Genomic DNA, 22,032 nt, shown 5'->3' on the forward strand with positions numbered 1-22,032 from the left:
TGAGGTGTGGTTAAGTGGTGAGGCTGCAGCAAGCGACTAAGCATTATATGATGTGGCTAACTTACGAGTACAAGAATAAAGAGGGGGATGATCTACGCATATTGGACATGAACTACTGATGATCAAATGAATGATCCTGAACACCTACCTACGTCAGGCATAACCCCACCATGTCCTCGATCGGAGAAGGAACTCGCGACAGAGACAGTCACGGTTACGCACACAGTTGGCATATTTTAATTAAGTTATCTTCAAGTTATCTAGAACCAGTGTTAAACAAAGTTTCCACGTTGCCACATAACCGCGGGCACGGCTTTCCAAAAAGATTTAACCCTGCAGGGGTGCTCCAACTAGTCCATCACAAATTACCACAAGCCGCATAGAAATCCTCGATGACGAAGCTCACGATCTCGTCGGACTCCTTAGTGGAAACCTCAACTCTGAGATTACCCAAAGCATCACCGGAATCCCGATGCACAAGATATCTCGTAAAAGGTAAAACTAATCTAGCAAGGCCACCCGGTGTGTCGACGAACCCGATAGGAGCCGCGTATCTCGTTCTCAGGACACACCGTCTATGCATAGTGGACGGTAGCCAAACGCTTGAGTTGCCCCGAGGTGGCACCATTGACTGCTAGGTGGGTGGACCAACACTCATGCGGAGCACTGGCCCGGGGGTTGATTAATTATCCTCCGGGTCCGGAAAGTCCCTATGCAATTTTATTAGGTTATTAGGCAAATGTAGTACCAAAGTTGGTCCTTGCCAGACCAGCTTTATTGTAAAACGAATTATCAAGGGGGTCCCCATAACAACCCTGATCGTGTTAGGAGCGCTCAATTATGGAACATAACACCGGTAGCCGAAACTAAGGTGGCAAAGGTGGAACAAAACACCAGGCTAGAAAGGCCGAGCCTTCCACCTTTTACCAAGTATATAGGTCCATTAAATTAAATAATATTAACATGGTGATATAACAAGGAACCCTTGTTATCACATGGAAGCAACTGCACCTGCAACTATCAATGCTAACACATGGCTAAGCAAGCGGTAACATAGTCAATCAGTGCTTTGCTAGGTTGTGAACAGGTACAAGGTTTTCATGGCATTGTTGAGAGGCTGATATTTAACAGGTGGTAGGCAACGAGACATAGCGACAGAAACGATAATACTAGCATGGCAATGATAGTAATGGTATCTGGGAAAATGGTCATCTTGCCTGAGATCCCGCTTGGAAGAAGAATGACTCCATGAAGCAGACGAACCGATGTAGTCGAACGGGTCCTCACTTTGCGACACGCTTGCGGAACTCTATCGAGACGAAGAAAACCGGAAACAAGAATCAACACACGATATACACCACACGATGCACAACACAAATGATGCATGAGCGATTGGACATATGCGAGGCACGACATGACAATTCACACAATCAAACACTACACATTAAGTGAAGTTCAATATGCAACGAGTTGCATATTGACGAAACTCCACATACGAGTTATTTAGTTCTATCCCGATTAGGTACATGGCAATATTAAATATGGTTACACTTGGCAAGAGGTGAAACGTAATTAATCTACCTATCTAGGCATTTTAAATGAGGTCGAAAATGACATATAGCATCTCCGAGACGACCTCACATATTAATTAACAATTTTGTCCAGATCTGAACTAACATGTTTTAATAGTTGTTAAACAGCAAAACAAATAGGTTCACGGGATTCTACGCGTCGTTACAAGCAATTTACATATAGAGAACATCTCTAATGGAGCTACGGTTCAAAAGATACGACCACCGCAAGATATGATGGCATGAATGCAAAATGTGTGTAACGACAGTCACGAGCACTTCAAAACACACAACCATGAAGAAAAATAAAACTACACGAGATTCTAAGCACAAATTCATATAGGACACGATCGAAATGGAGCAACGGTTCAACAACTACGAGCTAAACAAGAAATCACTACAATCTGCCAAAATCAGCCACATAGCATTTTCTACACCCCACAACTACGAGCTACATAAAACCAATATGCTCAACCAAGACATGAGACGATAGAGGTCAATAAGCACTACAACATACAACTAACAACACCTAGCATGGAAGCATGGATTACTAGGAAAAGAAGTCACAAAAAGGCATCTCACACACAGTTTCAGACTTAGTGAAAATAACAGTTTATGAAACTGCAGTTTTCGATCTGAAGGCATATTGACAGCAGCAAAACCATAAGCTACAGGACTCCAAATGGCATGAAAATTGAAAGCATGCTAGAGAATCCTAAAGTCTACAACTAACTCCATTGCACCAACCTCAAAAGAGCTACAGATCTCCAGATAAACTCATGCAAAGACAACAACAAAATATAACAGATTTCAGACTTTGAAATATTTCAGCATCTCTAAAACAACACTATTTCCTAGCAAGTAAGGAACAAGCAAACCACACCTAAACATGGATTTCTATTGCAACCAAAATTACCAGGGGCTAGTCTAAACATCCAAGAGAAACTCTCTAGTTGACAACTTAATCATATCAAGCACGGAATAAATCCCACAAAATAAACAAAAGGCAACATGGCAAAATATCACGCGAACTAACTTGCTCAAAAGCTAAAACAAAATGCATAGATAAATCCTATGAATTTTTCTACCCCGAAAACATATATAACATGAGGGGTTGCAAAATAAAAACAATGCCACACGTATATGCGCGCATATGGCCTAAACACGGAATAATAAACTAGCGACTAAACCCTACATGCAAAAATACAATCAACTACTTTAAAATACATGGCAATAGGGTTCCTAAAACATGAGCATTTATCTATGGTGTTCGAACAACCCAGACACGCACGAGAATTAAAAACGGGACAAAAACATAATAGGGCAGCATGCTAAACTAGGCATTCGGCACGTCAAACTACGTCCAACAAGCATGCAAGTTACAAAAAACATAATCTATGCGCAAAACTACACAATTTACATATACTACACGTTCCGATCCGACGCACGGATAAAAAGTCACGACGCTTTAATATATGTCAAATATCTGGAATTAATAAATTCCGAAAATCCTAATAAACTACACGGGCCAACTCGTGGGCGCAACATACCGAAAAGGTGCCTTGGCGGGGGATAGTCTCGGGCTGCTCACCTCAGGCCTCGGGATGGAGCTAGGCCGGGGAGGCTGGTAGGCGATGGGCCTCGCCTGGTGCGTGGCTGGGTCGGCCCACCAGCACGGGAACGCGCCAGCAAGCGGGAGCGAGGCGCTCCTCCTCCCAATGGAGGCAGCGGCCATGGCGGCGGGCACCGGGGACGGGCACAGCGAGGCTGAGGTGCGGGGCGAGGGGGATCGACGGATCTGGCACGGGACCTCCCGGATCCGTCCGTTCCCGAGGTGGGGACGACGCTCGGCAGCGAGCTCTGGACCTGGCATCCATGGCAGGCAGGCAAGAGACAAGAGGGTTAGGGAATATTTGAGAGGAGCTCATGGGGAAGAAGGACAAGACGGGGCTCTCCTAGATCGGCTCCGGTCGGCGTGGGGTCGTCGGCGGGCGTCGGCTGGCTGCGCGGTAGCAGCTGCAGCTCGGGAGGGGCTGGCTTGGGGTCTCCTTCCCTCGGGCATGGCTGCAACGCTTGGAGCTCGGGACGGCGGCTATTCGGGCCCGAGAGGGCCCCGGATGGGCCTAACGGGCCGCGTCTGAGGGAGAGATAGGCTGGCTGCGAGGTGGGTGGAGCTGAGTGGCGGCTAGGGTCTGAGGGGTGGCGCGGATTTTGAGGAGGAGAGAGGAGTGACTGCCTATTTATAGACGTATGGGCTAGGTTTATCCGAATCCGGCCCCGTTTTTGCCCACGCGATCGTAAACGAACGAACTCGACCGCGGGGTTGACCAAATGACCGCGTAGAGTACGCTAGCTAGGGAAGAGAGGAAAACGGTGTGGTGTGGCAACGTGATTTGAAACACCGAAAGACGTCCGACGATAGACCGAATACGGTGCCGCTATGGTCGACCGTTCGGGTACCAGACGGACTCCGATTGCGACGAAATTTGACAGGTGGCCTACCTACATTAAAATAAAACCGCATGTCAAATCTCAACCCTATCAGAGAAAGTTTTACACACACTTTTAAAAACAATATTTAGACGATGTCGCGGGCGCGTGCGTGTGTGGTCGGGCTTAGAACGGACAACGACAAGAACCGGCAACTAACAACGGATGCAAGTTTTGAAAACTGGCTGCAACGGGATACCGATGCAATGCTGATGATGCGCATGATGCGATGATGATGCGGCAAATAAAAAAAATAGACACACGACGTAAACGGAATAAAGGGGGGAATCTTCTGGAGCATCAGTCTCGGGCTGTCACAACTCTCCTACACTACAAGAGGATCTCGACCCGAGATCCAAGAATGAAAGGGGGAAGAGGATGAGAAAGCACGTGGTAAAACTTAATCGCTTCTTTGACAAACGAGTGAAACCAACGATTCTTGAAGGTTGCAAAGAGATGAGGAATGATATGAGAAACAAGCAAGAATTCACGGAAAATTTCGGCAACACTTCGGTAGGAAAATGGGACAAAACATTTGATAAGATGGGAGAATTAGACAATATTCATAACACACAACTAAATAGAACAAGGGAACACCATGATCTTGATAGAACAACATGATAGACCCAAAAGAGCAACATCGCAATGCCTCCGGACAAGAAGAATTGACGTAGTTGTTGGAAAAACAACAACGAAAAGAACAAGATAGTAGTGGGCTTATGGAAACCTTTTCAAACTAATGAAGTGACAACCAGCCACTAACAGAAACAAGGATTGTTTCAGGAAACAAGATAAGCAAAACTTCTTGCGCTAAGAGGATACATTGAAACTAGGATTAATGGCAACACCATAATAGCGACGATCCTTAGATAAAGCTTTAGGTGAAGTCTCAACCAAGATAGGTCAATGAAGAAATCATGGATTTGGAAAAAAAATCTCATGATCTTACAATCGGTGGGTTTACATATTTACTTGAAACAACTTCCCTTTGAGACTCCTACACTAACAGAACGCTATAATACCACCTCAAAGGATGAAGGACGAAGAATTGCACTTTGAAATGCAAGAGAAAGGATACTTGAGGTTCTCCAACAAGAATCTTGAAGAACACTTTCAGAATGAATTGATATGATGAGCCACTCCGGAAGAAGAATTGAAATCTCTTGGAAGAAGGAAGAACAAGAATAAGAATTATGTTATGCTTATCCTTCATCAAATTAACTTGATGAGAAGCAACGGATTTAGCATACAACTTATTATCCTAGAAATGATTGAGGAGATATATGAGCACAAACTAGACGAAGTCTTGAAGGAGACACCAGTAAGAATTGAAACGAATGAGACGACATGAATGAATGAAGAGATCATGGGCCACCTGAGAGAAAAACTTGAACAAGGCACCTGATAAATGAGAGACGAACGAAGAGGCAACAATGGAGAATAATTGAGGATGAAAGCTGAAAGCTGAGAACGAAAAATCTTCTGAAATGATGGCCTTCGGAGGATCGAGAATGAAAACAATTCAGAAATGCACCGGATAGCAAGAAATGAATCACTCATGATCGGGAACAATTCAAGAAGATGCCACAAAGCCGAAAGCTGAATCTCCAAGAGAATGGACCAAGATTTGGGAGAAACACTCCTTCGGTCTTCAAAACTGAAAATGATGAGAAGAACACCACCAAAATAACTGAGACACTTGCTACAGTAACAAAAGTCCTTCCTTGGCTCCAGGAATTCTTCTTGCTATTTCTCTTGTTTGTGTCGGTTTTTCCCTTGAAGAGGAAAGGGTGATGCAGCACAGGAGCAGTAAGTATTTCCCTCAGTTTGAGAACCAAGGTATCAATCCAGAAGGAGGGTCTGGTCAAGTCCAGAGTACCTGCGCAAACACAAACAAGCTTGCACCCAACGCTTCAAAGCGGTTGTCAATCCCTTCAAGATTGTTTGCAAAGTGAGATCTGGAGGCGGAAATTGCAACGAAGTAAAAAGTGTAAGGCTGAAAATATGGTGTGGAGTAGACCCGGGGGCCATAGTGTTCACTAGAGGCTTCTCTCAAAATAGCAAATATCACGATGGGTGAACAAATTACTGTCGAGCAATTGATAGAACCGCGCAAAGTCATGACGACATCTAAGGCAATGATCATACATATAGGCATCACGTCCGAGACAAGTAGACCGATACTTTCTGCATTTACTACTATTACTCCACACATCGACTACTATCCAGCATGCATCTAGTGTGTTGAGTTCATGACGAACAGAGTAACGCCTTATGCAAGATGACATGATGTAGAGGGATAATCTCAAACCAATGATGAAAACCCCATCTTTTTACCCTTGATGGCAACAACATGGTGCGTGCCTCGCTACCCCTTCTATCACTGGGTGAGGTCACCGCACGGTATGAACCCAAAACCAAGCACTTCTCCCATTGCAAGAATCATAGATGTAGTTGGCCAGACAAAACCCACAACTCGAAGAGAATTACAAGGATATGAAATAATGCATAAGAGAGATCAGAAGAAACTCAAATAAGATTCATAGATAATCTGATCATAAATCCACAATTCATCGGATCTCGACAAACACACCGCAAAACAAGATTACATCGGATAGATCTCCATGAAGATCATGGAGAACTTTGTATTGAAGATCCAAGAGAGAGAAGAAGCCATCTAGTTACTAGCTATGGACCCGTAGGTCTATGGTGAACTACTCACGCATCATCGGAGAGGTCATGGTGTTGATGAAGAAGCCCTCCGTGTCTGAATCCCCCCTCCGGCAGGGCACCAGAACGTGCCCCAGATGGGATCTTCCGGAGACAGAAGCTTGCGGCGGCGGAAAAGTACTTTCGATGATCTCCTGATTTTTTTGGGATTTTTAGGGAATATATAGGCGCAACCCCTAGGGTAGAGGGCACCTAGGGGGCCCACAAGCCTATGGGCCGTGACCTCCCCCCTGGCTGCAGGGTGGGGGCTTGTGGGGCCCCTGAGGCTTCCCTACCTTGGCTCCTGCTCGTCCTCGAGTAGGGAAGTGATACAGAATGAATTTTTGATGTGGAATGCTACCTAGCATAGTTGTTCTTTGCAACTTCTTTCACGTGACATGAATGTTCAGATCCGTAAGATTCGAAACAATAGTTTGCTATTGACATGAAAACAATAATACTTCAAGCAAACTAGCAAGATAATCATGAACTTTCAAAATAACAAGGCCAATGAAAGTTATTCCTACAAAATCATATAGTCTGGCTATGCTCCATCTTCCTCACACAACTAATGTAAATCATGCACAACCCCGGTATTGACCAAGTAATTGTTTTCGCACTCTTACTTTCTCAAAAAATTTATAACCATCACGCAATACATGAGCGTGAGCCATGGATATAGCACTATAGGTGGAATAGAGTGTGGTGGTGGTTGTGAGACAAAAAGGAGGAGATGGTCACATTGACTCGGCGTATCAAAAGGCTATGGAGATGCCCATTAATAGATATCAACGTGAATGAGTAGGGATTGCCATACAAGAGATGCACTAGAGATATAAGTATGTGAAACCTCAAAAGTAGAACTAGTGGGTGTGCATCCAACTTGCTTGCTCACGAAGACCTAGGGCAATTTTGAGGAAGCCCATCATTGGAATATACAAGCCAAGTTATATAATGAAGATTCCCACTAGCATATGGTAGTGTCAAAGCAAGAAGCTCTCAATCATGAAGAACATGGTGCTATTATGAAGCACAAGTGTGGAAAAAGATAGTAGCATTGTCCCTTCTCTCTTTTTCTCTCTTCTCTTTTTTTCATTTGGGCTCTTAGGCCTCTCTTTTTTCTTTTCTCCCTTTTTTTGTTTTTGGGCTCTTTGGCCTATTTTTTTCCTCACATGGGACAACGCTCTAATAATGATGATCATCACACTTTTATTTACTCACAGCTCAAAACTCACAAGGATGACTCTATAGGAAATGCCTCCGGCAATGTACCGGGATGTGCAACGATCTAGCATGGCGTATGACATTGAAACATCTCTCTAGCTATCTCACAATCATGCAATGGCAATATGAGAGTGACGGCACAAGTCATGAGACGGAACGGAGGGAGTTGCATGGCAATATATCTTGGAATGGCTATGAAAATGCCATAGTAGGTAGGTATGGTGGCTGTTTTGAGGAAGGAATATGGTGGGTTTGTGCACCGGCTCTCCGATCTTTTTCTGTTCCGGAAAAAATCTTTTTGGCAGTTTCATTCCATTTGGACTCCGTTCAAAATCCTCCTGTGAAAGTGATCAAAAACATGGAAAAAACAGGAACTGGCACTTGGCACTGAGTTAATAAGTTAGTCCCAAAAAATATATAAAAGGCATACAAAACATCCAAAGTTTGACAAGATAATAGCATGAAACCATAAAAAATTATAGATACGTTGGAGACGTAAAAACGCGCAGCTCATGAAGGGGGTAAATTTTCAAGATTTACCTTCACCGTGAAGTTACTCCACATTAAGTCTTTCTACCGGATTAGAAATGCTGCATTCAACGCAATACTCCGCCTTATGACCTTGCAATTCCATGATAGTTGTGTTCCCAAGTCTTATGATGAAGCATTGAGCATAATCTGCACGCCGGGGCTAGGTTATGTTTCAATACATGTGTGCCCAAATAATTGTGTCTTGTTTCGGAAGGATTTAGCAAAGCATGACAACCGTACAAAATGCAGTGCCTCTAGGTGGAAAGATGCTTGATACGTCTCCATCGTATCTACTTTTCCAAACTCTTTTGCCCTTGTTTTGGACTCTAATTTGCATGATTTGAATGGAACTAACCTGAACTAACGCTGTTTTCAGCAGAATTGCCTTGGTGTTCTTTTTGTGCAGAAATCAAAGTTCTCCAAACGTCCTAAAAATTTACGGAGATTATTTTTGGAAAATATGAAAAATACCTGTGCAAAGATCGACCTGATGGGGTGGGCCAGTGGGCCACAAGCCCTGTAGCCGCAACCCACTGGTGGCGGATGGCAAGCTTGTGGGGCCCACGTGGCTCTGCCGCCCCCAATCTCAGCTCTATAAATTCACTTTCGTCCGGGAAAAAATAAAAAGAGAAGATTTCGTCGGGTTTGCGATACGGAGGCGCCGCCAGATCCTGTTCTTCATCTGGAGGGCGATACGGAGGGGAAATCGTCGCCATCGTCATCATCAACCTTCTTCCCTCCCCAATTCCATGAAGCTCTTCATCGTTCGTGAGTAATCTATTCGTAGGCTCGCTGGGCGGTGATGAGTAGGATGAGATCTATCATGTAATCGAGTTAGTTTTGACGGGGATTGATCCCTAGTATCCACTATGTTCTGAGATTGATGTTGGTACTACTTTGCCATGCTTAATGCTTGTCACTAGGGCCCGAGTGCCATGATTTCAGATCTGAAATTATTATGTTGTCACCAATATATGTGTGTTTTAGATCCGATCTTGCAAGTTGTAGTTACCTACTATGTGTTATGATCCGGCAACCCTGGAGTGACAATAACCGAAACCACTCACGGTGATGACCATAGTTTGAGGAGTTCATGTGTTCACCAAATGCTAATGCGTTGGTCCAGTTCTTTATTAAAAGGAGAACCTTAATATCCCATAGTTTCCTTTTGGACTCCGCTGCCATGGGAGGGATGGACAATAGATGTCATGCAAGTTCTTTTCTCTAAGCACGTATGACGACACACAGAATGCATGCCTACATCACATTGACGAACGGGAGCTAGCCACATATCTCTCCGTGTTATAACTGTTGCATGATGAATATCATCCAAACAAATCACCGACCCATTGCCTACGAGTTTGTCCCACTGCTGATGTTACTTGTCTTGCTCTGCTGCTAGTGTTGTTACTACTGTTGCTGCTGCTGTTACTTGTCTTGCTGTTACTTGCTACTGTTGCTACTTGCTACTGTTGTCACTACCGTTGTTCCTTGCCACTACTATTACTCATTACTTTGCTGCTGCTACTTTGCTTGCAGATACTAATCTTTCAAGTGTGGTTGAATCTGACACATTCAGCTGCTAATACTTGAGAGTATCCTCTCACCTCCTGTTCGCGAATCAACAAATTTGGATCGAATACTCTACCCTCGAAAACTGCTGCGTACCCACGCGCTGGTGGGCCGTCAACAGCATTCTTCTGGTACCGTTGCCGGGGATGGTCTCTTGTTACAGAATCAGCATTCGTCTAGCTATTGCCAGAGAGTGCCAGTCAATGCTGATGGGAAGAAGTCAATACAAGAGAAGGTACTGAGGCACTTTCCGTTGATACCAAGGTTGCAACGGATGTTTATCTCGAAGAAATCATCACTGGATGTACAATGTTACAGACTTCAGCAGCAACCTGTGGACAATGAGCTGAGCCATCCAGCGGACGGAGAGGCATGGGAAGAATTTGACAGTGAACATGAAGATTTTGTTGCAGATCCAAGGAATATAAAACTCGACATTGCCAGATGGATTTATTCCATTTGGGAACATGAGCACGCCTTATAGCATGTGGCCCGTTTTTGTGGTGTCGTACAACCCGCCACCATGGGCATGCATGGATCAGTCCAACTTCATGATGTCATTGCTTATCCCGGGTCCAGAGTCTCCAGGAAAGGATTTTGGTGTCTTTATGGAGCCCCTCGTAGAAGAACTGCTCCAGCTCTAGACTAGTGTACCTACATACAATGCCTCGAGTCCGGAAGAAAAGTTCAATCTACGTGCTGCAATCATATGGTCCATCCATGATTTCCCGGCGCTGCACACTCTGTGTGGGAGGATCACAGCGGGTTATCAGGCATGTATCCATTGTGACAAAGTCCCTTGCTCAAGGAGAATAAGTAGCAAGATATGCTATATTAGGCACTGTCGCTTTCTTCCCCGAAACCATCGTTGGCAAAGAAGCAAAGATTTTAATGGTGAGAATGAAACCCGTGACAAGCCAGTTGAATTCACTAAGGAAGAGCTGGAGCAGCAACTTGAAAAGGTGAAGGATGTGAGATCAGGAAAGCGTGCAAAGAAAAGAAAGCGTGAGGAAGGTCAATGTTGGGACCCGAAGTCTTGTTTGTGGGACGTGCCATACTGGGCTGGTATGTACTTAAGGCATAATCTCGATGTAATGCACATTGAGAAAACATATGCGAGAATCTGCTAGGGAGGTTTCTGAACATTGAAGGGAAGAGAAAGGACACAATTAGTTCTAGGCTTGATTTGGAGGACATGGGCATAAGAGAAGATTTGCATCTACATCATGATGAAGATGGAGATTCATTTGAAATGCCACGAGCATGGTATACAATGAGTAAAGAACAAAAGCTTGCATTATGTGAATTCATAAGAGCGGTGAGATTTCCAGATGGTTATGCTACGAACCTAGCAAAGTGTGTTACTTCTGATGGATTCAAGCTTTCAGTACTGAAAACCCATGATTGTCAGATTCTCCTCCAAAGGATTTTACCGGCTAGCCTCCGTGGAATCATGGACAAGGATATATATGAAGCGGTTGCCGAGATGGGAAATTTCTTTAGGGAACTGCGCTACAAAACACTCAAGTTAACTGTTCTGGAAAGACTTGAAAAAGAAATCCCAATTATTCTTTGCAAGCTCAAGAAGATTTTCCCTCGAGCTTTCTTCATTGTGATGGTCCATTTGGTGGTGCACTTACCAAAAGAGGCAATGCTTAGAGGTCCTGTGCAATACGGTTGGATGTACCCAATCGACAGAAGGCTTCTTACTTGTAAGCGTTATGTGCGAAACACGGAAAGACCTAAAGGTTCGATTGCTGAAGCATATGTCGTTGACGAGTGCTTGACTTTTTGCTCTAGATACTTTGGCGATGTGGAAACAAGATGGAACTGGCCAGGCAGAAATAGAGAGCGGTCCGATTCGCAGAGTGGTGATGTCTTGGTTTTCAACCATGGTTTGAGCTTTCTTGGAGCCTCACAGTACTTGGAGGCTAGTGATGAGTATGACAAGATGGTTTGGTATGTGCTCAACAATTGCGCCGAGGTTCTACCATATATCGAGTACATTATATCTTGTGCACTCATTATATATTTTTTTGCTTCGGTTGGCGTCAGCCTAATGTTTTAATTCACATGTTTTGTTGGCATTGCAGGAAATGCAAAGAAGAGTTAAGTCAGGAAGAAAACCATATCAATGTTGATATAAGGGTTGCCAAGGTATTTGTTAAATGATTTAAGAATCATGTGAGATCTTTAGCGACATGTTTCAAGTTTTCTGTGTTATTCACCAACTATTAAATACCATTGCTGCTAAATGGTTTCTTTGTGCATATTGGAAAGTTAAAAGAGGAGAAGAAGGTGAGTGATGATCTATTTGCTTTGGCATGTTTACCGGATAAGCGAGTGAGAGTGTATTCATCATGCATTGCTGACGGTGTTCGGTACCACACCGTTGACCGTGAGGAAAAAAGGAAGACATAGAATAGTGGAATCGTCACTGAGGGGTCACGTGATGGTGAGAACATTGACTTCTATGGTCAGCTGAGAAGCATCGTAGAGTTGCAGTACAACTCTAGTGGAGGCATCCATCACTCGGTTGTCTTACTTCGTTGTGACTAGTTTGATCTTGGTAGCAAGAAGAAAAGACACTCTTGTGTCAAATATGATGGCCACTTCAAAAGCATCAACACTTCAAGGTGCTGGTATAAGAGTGATCCCTTTATTCTAACAGCACAAGGAACAATGGTGTTTCACCCGCGAGACACTCTTTTTCATGGAAAATGGCAAGTTGTGCAAAATTTTGAGCACAAACACTTGTGGAGTGTGAGTGAAACTGAAACTGAAGTGGAGAAGGGCCCCGGTGGTAGTGGCCTAACATATTAGGATGATGACTCTACAGAAGTTCCAGTGCAAGCTGATGATGACTCTACGGAAGTTCTGGTGCAAAGTAGAGTGCGAAGGGACCGGGAACGTGTGCTCGTTGATGCTCTAACAGTTGAAGGCATCAAGAAAATAAGAAAGGTGGTAGTGAATGGACATGAGAGCGAGGATGAGGAAAACAGAACTGATCATACTATGCTGCAATATTGTAGTGACGATGAGGAAAACATGAGTGGACATAGAGTTCCTTGTTTTGGTATCGACGACGATGAGTAGCGAATGGACATGAAGGTAATTTTTGTCTCCTTGGCGATCCTTCTAACTCTCTGTAGTTTTCCTTGCAATTCTTTGTAGTTTTCCTTCTTGTGCATATGCATGGTGATCCTGATGTACTACAATTCTCTCCAGGTAGCAAAATGCTTGAAGATCTTGATGGCTATAGTGATGTGATGGCTGTAGTGATAAAATGATCCTGATGGCTGTAGTGATAAATGATACTGATGGTTGTAGTGATAAATGATCCTGATGGCTACAGTGGCAAAACATTTGATTTCCTTTTGTAAACATTTGGTGTGATCCTGATGGTTGTAGTATTTTGTAAGCATCAACATTTTGGATTCAAAACACTTGTTGTGATTGTTATCATGCTGGTGCATTTTGAATGCTTAGTGTTATGCAAAAATGTTGTCTTGTAATGCTTGAAGATTGCAAAATATTTTTCATGATTTTTTTTGAACTGAATTGAGACATATGCGGCTCCATCAGACATTGAAAAAAAATATTTTTCATGAAGTAATACTTGAGATGTAATTTTCATTTTAATTTTTTGGGACATATAAATATAGATGTGATCTCTTGAACCTATATATTTTAATGTACTACATGTTTTTACATATACGTACACAAAAGAACCAATACCAAAAGAAGCAAACAACACATGCATAGAAATACACATAGATGGCAAAGTATATTTTAAAAGAAGTTTATACATATGTAAAATACATAAATTTCAGAATTTAGTAAAACTTTTAGACAAAATTTCCTATTATTATTTTATAAAATATGGGCTTATCGGCCTCATCTTCCAAATCGCTTCACTCATTCAACGAATCATCTGTGTGGTGTCATGAGATGGTTGGTGCGGATATTGTAAAGTTTGCCAATCGTGGAACTGATCCCTTTAAGGGGGATTTCTCTCCTATGCATAGCTTTGGTCTTATATGACTCCTGTATTTCATGTGTGCTTCCTAGCTATGGATAGGTCGGGTGTGTGCCTTTTGTGTTTGTATCCTCTTGATGCTTCATTTTAAACAAATAAAATCCACCCTTTTTCAAAAATTACTTTATATATATGACATGATACAATTAGTGAGACAATGAACATACTATTTCGGTGCATAGGAACAATTTCGTGAGAATTGAGGTGAAGGCATTTATTTGAGATATGGCCTAAGGTGAAGGCATTAATCTGATATATGATATCATGTAGCTCCAAAATTAGGTGAGAAAACAAAAGGAAAACAAAAAACATAGACTCGGATACAGGGTCATGGGCCATGCCAAAAACAAGAGATGTTGACATTTGACAATGGTATGGAAACAAAACGGGAAATTTGGTGGAAGGGAATGAAAAAAAAAAAGCAGAATGACATTTCTTTCTATCTTTTCAAATGATGCTACTTCTTTCTTGAATACTCTCTCGCATTTCTTCACCGTTGAGATGATGAAGACACACTCTCTCTCTCTCTGTTACGGGTCAAAGGAAGTAAAAAAGACACTCTCTCAATGGCCATGCAAACGAACAAAGCAAGAGAGACTACTATGCTTTGTAATTCAGATGATATCTCCGTGCTCCAACATTTACTGGCGAAACAACAAAGAAAAAACAGCAACACGGCCCATGGTTTTGCTCTCCTCTAATGGAAGGAACCATGGGCCGATAGCACAAGCAGACACAAACATTGACATTATGGAGTAGCTGCAGAAATTATTGAGTAAGAAAGTATTTGACATCTGGACCGCAAGACTTCCACTCCTTCCCGTCGACCCCTCGACCCCTACAAATAGCAGTCGTGCATCCTCTAGCCCTTCTCACCAGTCACAATTGCAGTCCTGCTCTCCTCTAAAATCCACATTCTTCTATTCCAGCTTCAACAAGGAAGCCATAGTAGGAGGTGGGAAAGGAGGGATCTAGTAATATAATGGTGGTTTTTGGGTTGTGTTCTAAGATTGCTGTGGGTTTCGGGTTTCTTAACCAGTGTTTTGTTGATGGTCATGGTGTTTGCTTTGTCAGGTGGGAGGAAGCTCAGAAAACATGGGCGCGATGGAAGGGGACCAAAGGCAGATGATGGAGGATGCGACGGTGGACAAGTTCTCGGAGGGGTTGCGCGTGCTCGCGGTCGACGACAACTGCGTCTGCCTCAAGGTACTAGAGGCTCTCATGCGCCGCTGCAAATACCACCGTGAGTCTCTTGATCGCTCCACTTTGCCATGGCCCATTATAATTTAGAATTGGGCCTTTTTTGTTTGCCTGAATAATGCTCGCTGCTATGCAGCAACGGTAGCGATGGATGCCAAGACGGTGCTGAAGATTCTGAGGGCGGGGAAAGTGCAGTTCGACCTGGTCATCACCGATGTGCGCATGCCGGACATGGACGGCTTCAAGCTCCTTGACCTTATCGTCCTCGAGATGGATCTGCCCGTCATCAGTATACTCACTACTCAACCCGAAGTCCTAATTTTATTTTTGCATGTAAAATTGTTTTTAAGGAGTACATTTACTCCTGAATCTTGAAGATATACACCGAAAGGGTATTTATTCCTTTCCACCATGTAAGATGCTATATACGTCTTACATTAATATGTATGCAAAAGTCTAGAGTTTAGTATCATGTATACAATATATATGGTTAATCTATCTTAGAAAGAACATGTATCACTCTAATGCAATGTAGACCCCACTATGTACAAGTTTGACGGGTGCATTTATGGACATAATTTAATTTTGTATCCTCTTAATTTTAAAATCCTAGTCATAAGAACTAAATCTGTAATATATTTATTTTTTGTGATATGACCAAATTATATTTAGTTGTTTTCTAAACTAATATTAAATTTCTAGTCATTGAATTACAAAACGTGTACAAATGCAGCACACTTGTTCTCTACGGTGGCATGAGTAATACAATTCCAAAACATGATATGTTGTATTGACATTATTAAGGGATTATTCATCTTTAATCTCCTTGAGATAGTTATATTTAAAAATATTTACTCCTAAGAATAGCATATAAAGTCGGAGTGTCACTTTTAAGAAGATACATTGAGTAGCTTACCCATGTATCATACGAAAATCATGCAGATTTGTTGACTCCAAACTGCAAAACTATTTTGTATTCACGTTATTTTTGACAGAATGTGCAACCACAAATATTTATTTTCCTAAATTGTTATGAACCCCCGTTGATGATAGCTGTTACTATATAAAGATAATTTGTGTGTGACCGCTTAACATGCTCAGAACATTGATTGGGCCGAAAACTATTATCTAGTAGACCAAAGAAACATGGTCAACAAATAGCAATTGATCTTTTGGTTCACCAATAGTTAAACGTGATGATATTATTTATCTAGTTGGAACATGTTGTCATGATGTTTTAAGCATTGTATTATGGTTATTTTCTAGGCATTGTATTGAGTGTGTGAATGTTCTCCCATTTAGTTTGCATTGAAACACCGAATTTATCATAGCCATGATATCATTTGAAAACATGTGCAAAATACTTGCTTCCCTAGTTGCGCGGCCCATTTGGAAAAAAAGTCAAACTCTTTTTTGTCTATAAGCATTTGGACCAAAAAATTATGTTCACTTGATCGATTATTGTGATGTTTTTAATTTCAAAGCTAAGTCACTCCTTATACGACATGCAGTGCTATCAGTGGATTGTGACAAGAAGGTCGTGTTGAAGGCGATAAATCACGGGGCATGCGACTATTTGGTGAAGCCGGTGTGCACCAATGATCTCAAAAACATATGGCAACATGTTGAAAGTAGGAGAAGATCCCAAGCAATAAGCCACATGAGTAGGGACAATGCTGACAATCAGAGAGTACATCCCGGTAATCTTGGCAGTTGTAAGGACTCAAAGAATAAGAGAAATGATGAGTATGATTCTAACAAGGACAAAGAGAGCACTCACTCATCCACTACCCAAAAGAAGCCAAGGGTGGCATGGACAACTGAGCTTCATAACAAGTTTCTAGAAGCTATCAACCAGATCGGCCTCGAGGGTAAGACATCATATTTTGTGCTTCATTCATTGACACAACACTTGTGGTTGTCATGTAATTTTCGTTAACAAATATTTTGATGACATTTCTATAGAGGCTTCTCCAAACAAGATACTGGAGCTGACGAATGTGGATTACCTAACTAGAAATAATATCGCGAGTCATCTACAGGTTTATTTTTGCCCCTTATGCTTAATTTTGATGGTTGCATTGCTATTGTTCATAGTCCAACATTTTTCGTATATAAGTGCAAGCTTTTATTTTGTGGGAACGTAGCAATCAAAACTTAGTAATTTAAGGAGCATGAAGATGTGTGTGATTTTAATTCATTTTTGTCCCAAAAAATGTGAGGCATATCTTATACAACACACGGCCACATATTTTGTTCGAACTGTAAAACACTTTCAGTTATTTTTGTAACCAAATGTACTATTACTTTTCCAATGAGCATGTATCTCATACATGGTTACTTTTTCTATGTTCTTATTTCAGAATCATAGGTTGTACTTGAATAGAGGCAACCCAAATTCATCTGGTGATGCGAGTGAAAGACAAAACTCATCCATGAACAAACAGAGGAATTTTATGCATGAGCATGAACATGAAAGATGGCATGTATCCTCTGGTGGCAACCCCTACTGGAATCCGAACTATTTTGGTGCAACTAGTCAACTAGGACAACTAACGAACAAGCAGAGCAACTTGTGCATGGGATCATTGATCGATGGTGGTAGACTGTCGAGGTATTTCCTTCCACACACACGAGATTCAAGAAGATTTGCTGATTCCGATGACCCTCCCATCGGCGTAGACAATGGAATACTGGATGGCATAATGTTAGATGAATTTTCCTCGTATAACTCTGGTACGTCCTATGTTGACTCCATGTGTGGAAAGCTGATGAAGACAAGTAAAGGAGAAAGCCCATCCAATCTTCGAAGTTACTTCACAAACACATCAAATGGTGGCGGGATGTCAGCGCTAGCAAATGAGTACCAGGTGGAACCTCTAAAGAGTATTAACAAATATCATACCCACATGAATGAACCTTCTACACATGTGGTCCATACAGTTGGCAAACCTTCCAAGTTTCCAGGTTTTGCTGGGACCTATAACAACCCTCGATGGTCCTCAATGACTGCTATTCACCATAGGTCTGGAACATCTCATGTCCCACCACGTGTGAACATACCAAGGATCAACCAACTAACGAGCTACAAAACATCATCTAGCAAGATGTTGCTACAAAATAAAATGCCATCCTTCATTGGCAATACCACATCAATGGCAGGTTTAACTGAGCAGATAGTTCCATTCAACATACCAACCAACTCACGCTCTGTAGGGATGTTGAATGGCCACAACAGTGCTCCAATGGAACCATCTCAGATGGTTAATGGAGGGAGCATCATTACATTACCAATAATCTTGAATGATCAAATATCGCCATTCAACATAGCGAACAACACAACCTTGGTAGGGACGATGATGAATGACAATTCTGCACTTGGTACTGGAAGAACTTCAATGACCGACATTAATACGGTTAATTCTGGAAGAACTATTTCTACACATTCCAACCTTCAAACAGCTGGTTTCTCCGAATTGACTCAGATGCTTGATGACGGGGATGCAGATGGCATTCTCCCTGTGCAAGGAAGTATGGTTAATCAACAAGATCATAATGATCTACTTAATGGCACTAGTGCCTTCTAATCGGACTATATTGTCAACCTTCTAGATGACGTAAGAACTTTTATCATTAGCTTGTATCAAGTCTTTACATATGAATTTTTGAGCAAGACAAGTGTATTTAAATATATATTTTCCTCGTTGTAGGATTTCATTGGAGAACATGACGTCATTGATGGATAATTATAGTTATACCGGTTAGCTCGACCTACACGCGAGATGTTTTTGCATGTGTGCTGGAGATTATTTTTATTGACCGCTGATTTATTCTTGCACAATGTACCATGAAATTATTTGAATTACTGTTATCTAGTTAGAAGCACAGTCATGTTGGAGCTTCTATTTATATTTACTTTTAAATTTTGTTGAGACAAAAAACAATGGTTTGTTATATGATGCCAGATGTAAACAATTTTCTTCTATATGGTATCAATGTGATGTTGCATCTTTCCCTGAGAAACGTATAGCGTCCCAAGATAGGCATTATACAGATCTAGCACCTCCGCGAGCACTCGCATAGTATCATTCCCAAGACGCCCTCCAAAGCCAACATGCATGTGACAAGCAATTTATGCACGTAGATGATAGTATCACAACACAATTTTATAACAAATCCTCAACATCATATCTATACAGCAACTCTGGAAGTCAAATTTTATGAATCAATACATACAAGAGTCTCGACCAAGATACGACTCACAATAGAAAATTTAGGAAATGCCTTAAGAAGGCTTAAATAAAATAAGATGGCATCCATGTCCTTTCCCAGGCCACTTTCTAGGGATAACCATAGCTATCATCGTATTTCACATAGAGATTTCATGCTCCCAAATGCGACTAACGGATCTGTAGGATCCAGGTCAAAAGAGTAAATATAGCAAGATGAGTACTCAGCTGTACTCACAAGACTTACATAGATGTGCCTAAAAATGCATCATTCTCAAGGAAAGGGGTACTTGTCGTTTTAGCGGCAGCAACCACAAACATCCTATAAAGATAGGATGCAATGGTCTATATCAGAAATAAGGTAAGAGACCACATTACTTCTATACATGATGCTGGAGTACCTGCCTCCCGAGAACCTTCACGGGCCAGAGTGAGCTTTGCGTCATGCATTTAGCATTGGTGTGCCGCGGACACCTACCAAGGGCTCTCTGCGGCGTCCGATTTGCCCGGGCGATGCGCACCCGAGTGGATTGCCCCTCGAATATATAACGGGTGTCGCACGCGTGATGGGGGTCATCGTAATGTGGTTATTTCGGTCACGCCCGCTCGCATGTGACGGGGCTGGTTGATCCTTGCCGGTGGCCTTTGTCCATGGATGGGGTGCGTCGCTCAAGCTAGCTGGACCGACCCGTGTGCATGGCTGGGTGAGGAGGTTGATGGGGTCATAGTCCTAGGGTAGGGTCATAGGACTGCCATGTAGGTCCTACCCAAGGACTACCCCTCACAAAGGACAAGGCCCTTAGTCAGTCCCGACTGAATTAAGGAGTCCCCATCATCCAGTCGGTAACAGGTCCTCAACCATCCAGTCGGAGACTAGCATTCGGAGGATACCAAGCTAACCGACTAGCTACACTCGGTACATCGTAACCTCTCTGGAGGGAAACGGCCGTACGTTTCCGGGTGCATTTATTAGCATTTAGATCATACATTACCTGTAACGTACGCATTCAATCCCCACTACTCCACCCCTGTACCGGAACCGTTGTGGAGGGCAGCGCACTCTATATAAGCCGCCCTCCCCCCACTGGTAGAGGGGTTAGAAAATCGTTGTATTCCATATTCCACTCGACAACAAGCTCCGAGAGCACTGAGACGTAGGGTTGTTACCTCCACCGCTGAGGGGCCTGAACTCATACAACCTCGCCGTAGCTAGGACTCTGCCCATCTCATTCGTACCCTACACATCTACTGTCAAGCTTATACCCACGACAGTTGGCGCCCACCTTGGGGCAGGCGTCTAAGCGACTTCCGGCGAGTTTGCGACTACTTCCTTTCGTCATGTCGTCCGATGGAGATTCGAGCATGGGTCACCAGATCTTCTTCGGCGCTCTCTCCTTCATCGTCGACGATTCGGCGTGGCTTCGGGATGCGCCCCTCGCAATCGAGGCGCTTCCCCGTCGCGGGGATACGCACTTCCCTGCCGGCGCCCGTGGCATTCTTCTTCTCCAGCGGTCGGCTGCGGTGTCGACCTACACCGCCGTCACGCGGCGCGTCAAGCGGTCCCGCCGTCCGCGGCTCCAGCGTTGGGTGCAACACGCCCAGGCGCGCCAGAACGCATCTTCGCAAATGGCGGTTCTTGAGTCCGTTGTGGTTGCCCCGTCGACCCAGCACTCGGACTCGGTTCCGACTGAGTTTCCTTCTGAGTATGCGGGTCACGGACCCGTAGCAGAAGTACACATGGCCAACTCCCATGAAGATCCCCGTCAGGCTGGACGGAACGAGCACGAGATCGGTGAAGCGTCCGGCGCACGTCGTCCACCTCGCCGTTCTGCTAGTCGGCACACTCGGCGGAGCAACGTGGAGCTGTTCCGCACACCCCTCCTCAACTTGGCTGCAGCTGCCAAGATAGCCGATTCCCTGATTCAGAGGCTGGTAGAGGGATCGAGCAGATCCGAGCCCTGTTGAACACGGCGCAGGAGCAGAATTCGGCGGTCTCCCAGTCGCACAACCGGATCTATAATAGTTCCGTCCACGCGAATACGCATCGGTCGGTTCACAGCCCTGGTTCCCATCAGCGCCATAGGGGAGGCAGCCGTTCCATGATTCATGAAGATCGCCGCCGCTCACGCACCCCTCCGCAGGGTGTGCCCTATGGGTCCCGACATCATGATGATCGGCGTTCGATCGGCGACACTTACGTCCCAAGACCCGACGCAAGAGGACATATCGCCCCGCGAAGAGTCGACAGAGGTTGAGCCCATCGCGATGGTCGCGATATCGACCGTCCGAGTGGAAGCAGGGCCATCGTGTATGGTCCCGAGTGTTTCAGTCGAGCCATCCGTTCGGCTGACATCCCTCCCAACTTCCGATTGGCGACGGGAATTAGCAAGTTCACAGGAGAGTCCAAGCCAGAAACATGGCTGGATGACTACCGAGTGGCAGTCCAGATCGGAGGAGGGGATGACCA

General features: G+C 43.6%; 1 protein-coding gene across 2 annotated transcripts; it reads left to right on the top strand.

Annotated features, from left to right (window-relative positions):
* The first annotated feature begins 14,975 nt into the window (after positions 1–14,975).
* LOC123413404 (two-component response regulator ORR25-like) lies at positions 14,976–19,260 on the top strand. 2 transcript variants are annotated; one of them, XM_045106335.1, is made up of 7 exons: positions 14,976–15,091; positions 15,211–15,379; positions 15,473–15,625; positions 16,848–17,207; positions 17,302–17,378; positions 17,700–18,953; positions 19,047–19,260. In XM_045106335.1, exons 2-6 carry the CDS (start codon positions 15,232–15,234, stop codon positions 18,921–18,923), a joined length of 1,962 nt encoding a protein of 653 aa, XP_044962270.1. In that variant the 5' UTR covers positions 14,976–15,091; positions 15,211–15,231; the 3' UTR covers positions 18,924–18,953; positions 19,047–19,260. The 2 variants fall into 2 exon arrangements, with proteins under 2 accessions (XP_044962270.1, XP_044962271.1); XM_045106336.1 differs by having other exon boundaries at positions 14,976–15,379.
* Positions 19,261–22,032: the final 2,772 nt, after the last annotated feature.

The sequence above is a fragment of the Hordeum vulgare genome, chromosome 7H (assembly GCF_904849725.1).
Source record: "Hordeum vulgare subsp. vulgare chromosome 7H, MorexV3_pseudomolecules_assembly, whole genome shotgun sequence".
NCBI classification, from domain to species: Eukaryota; Viridiplantae; Streptophyta; class Magnoliopsida; order Poales; family Poaceae; genus Hordeum; species Hordeum vulgare.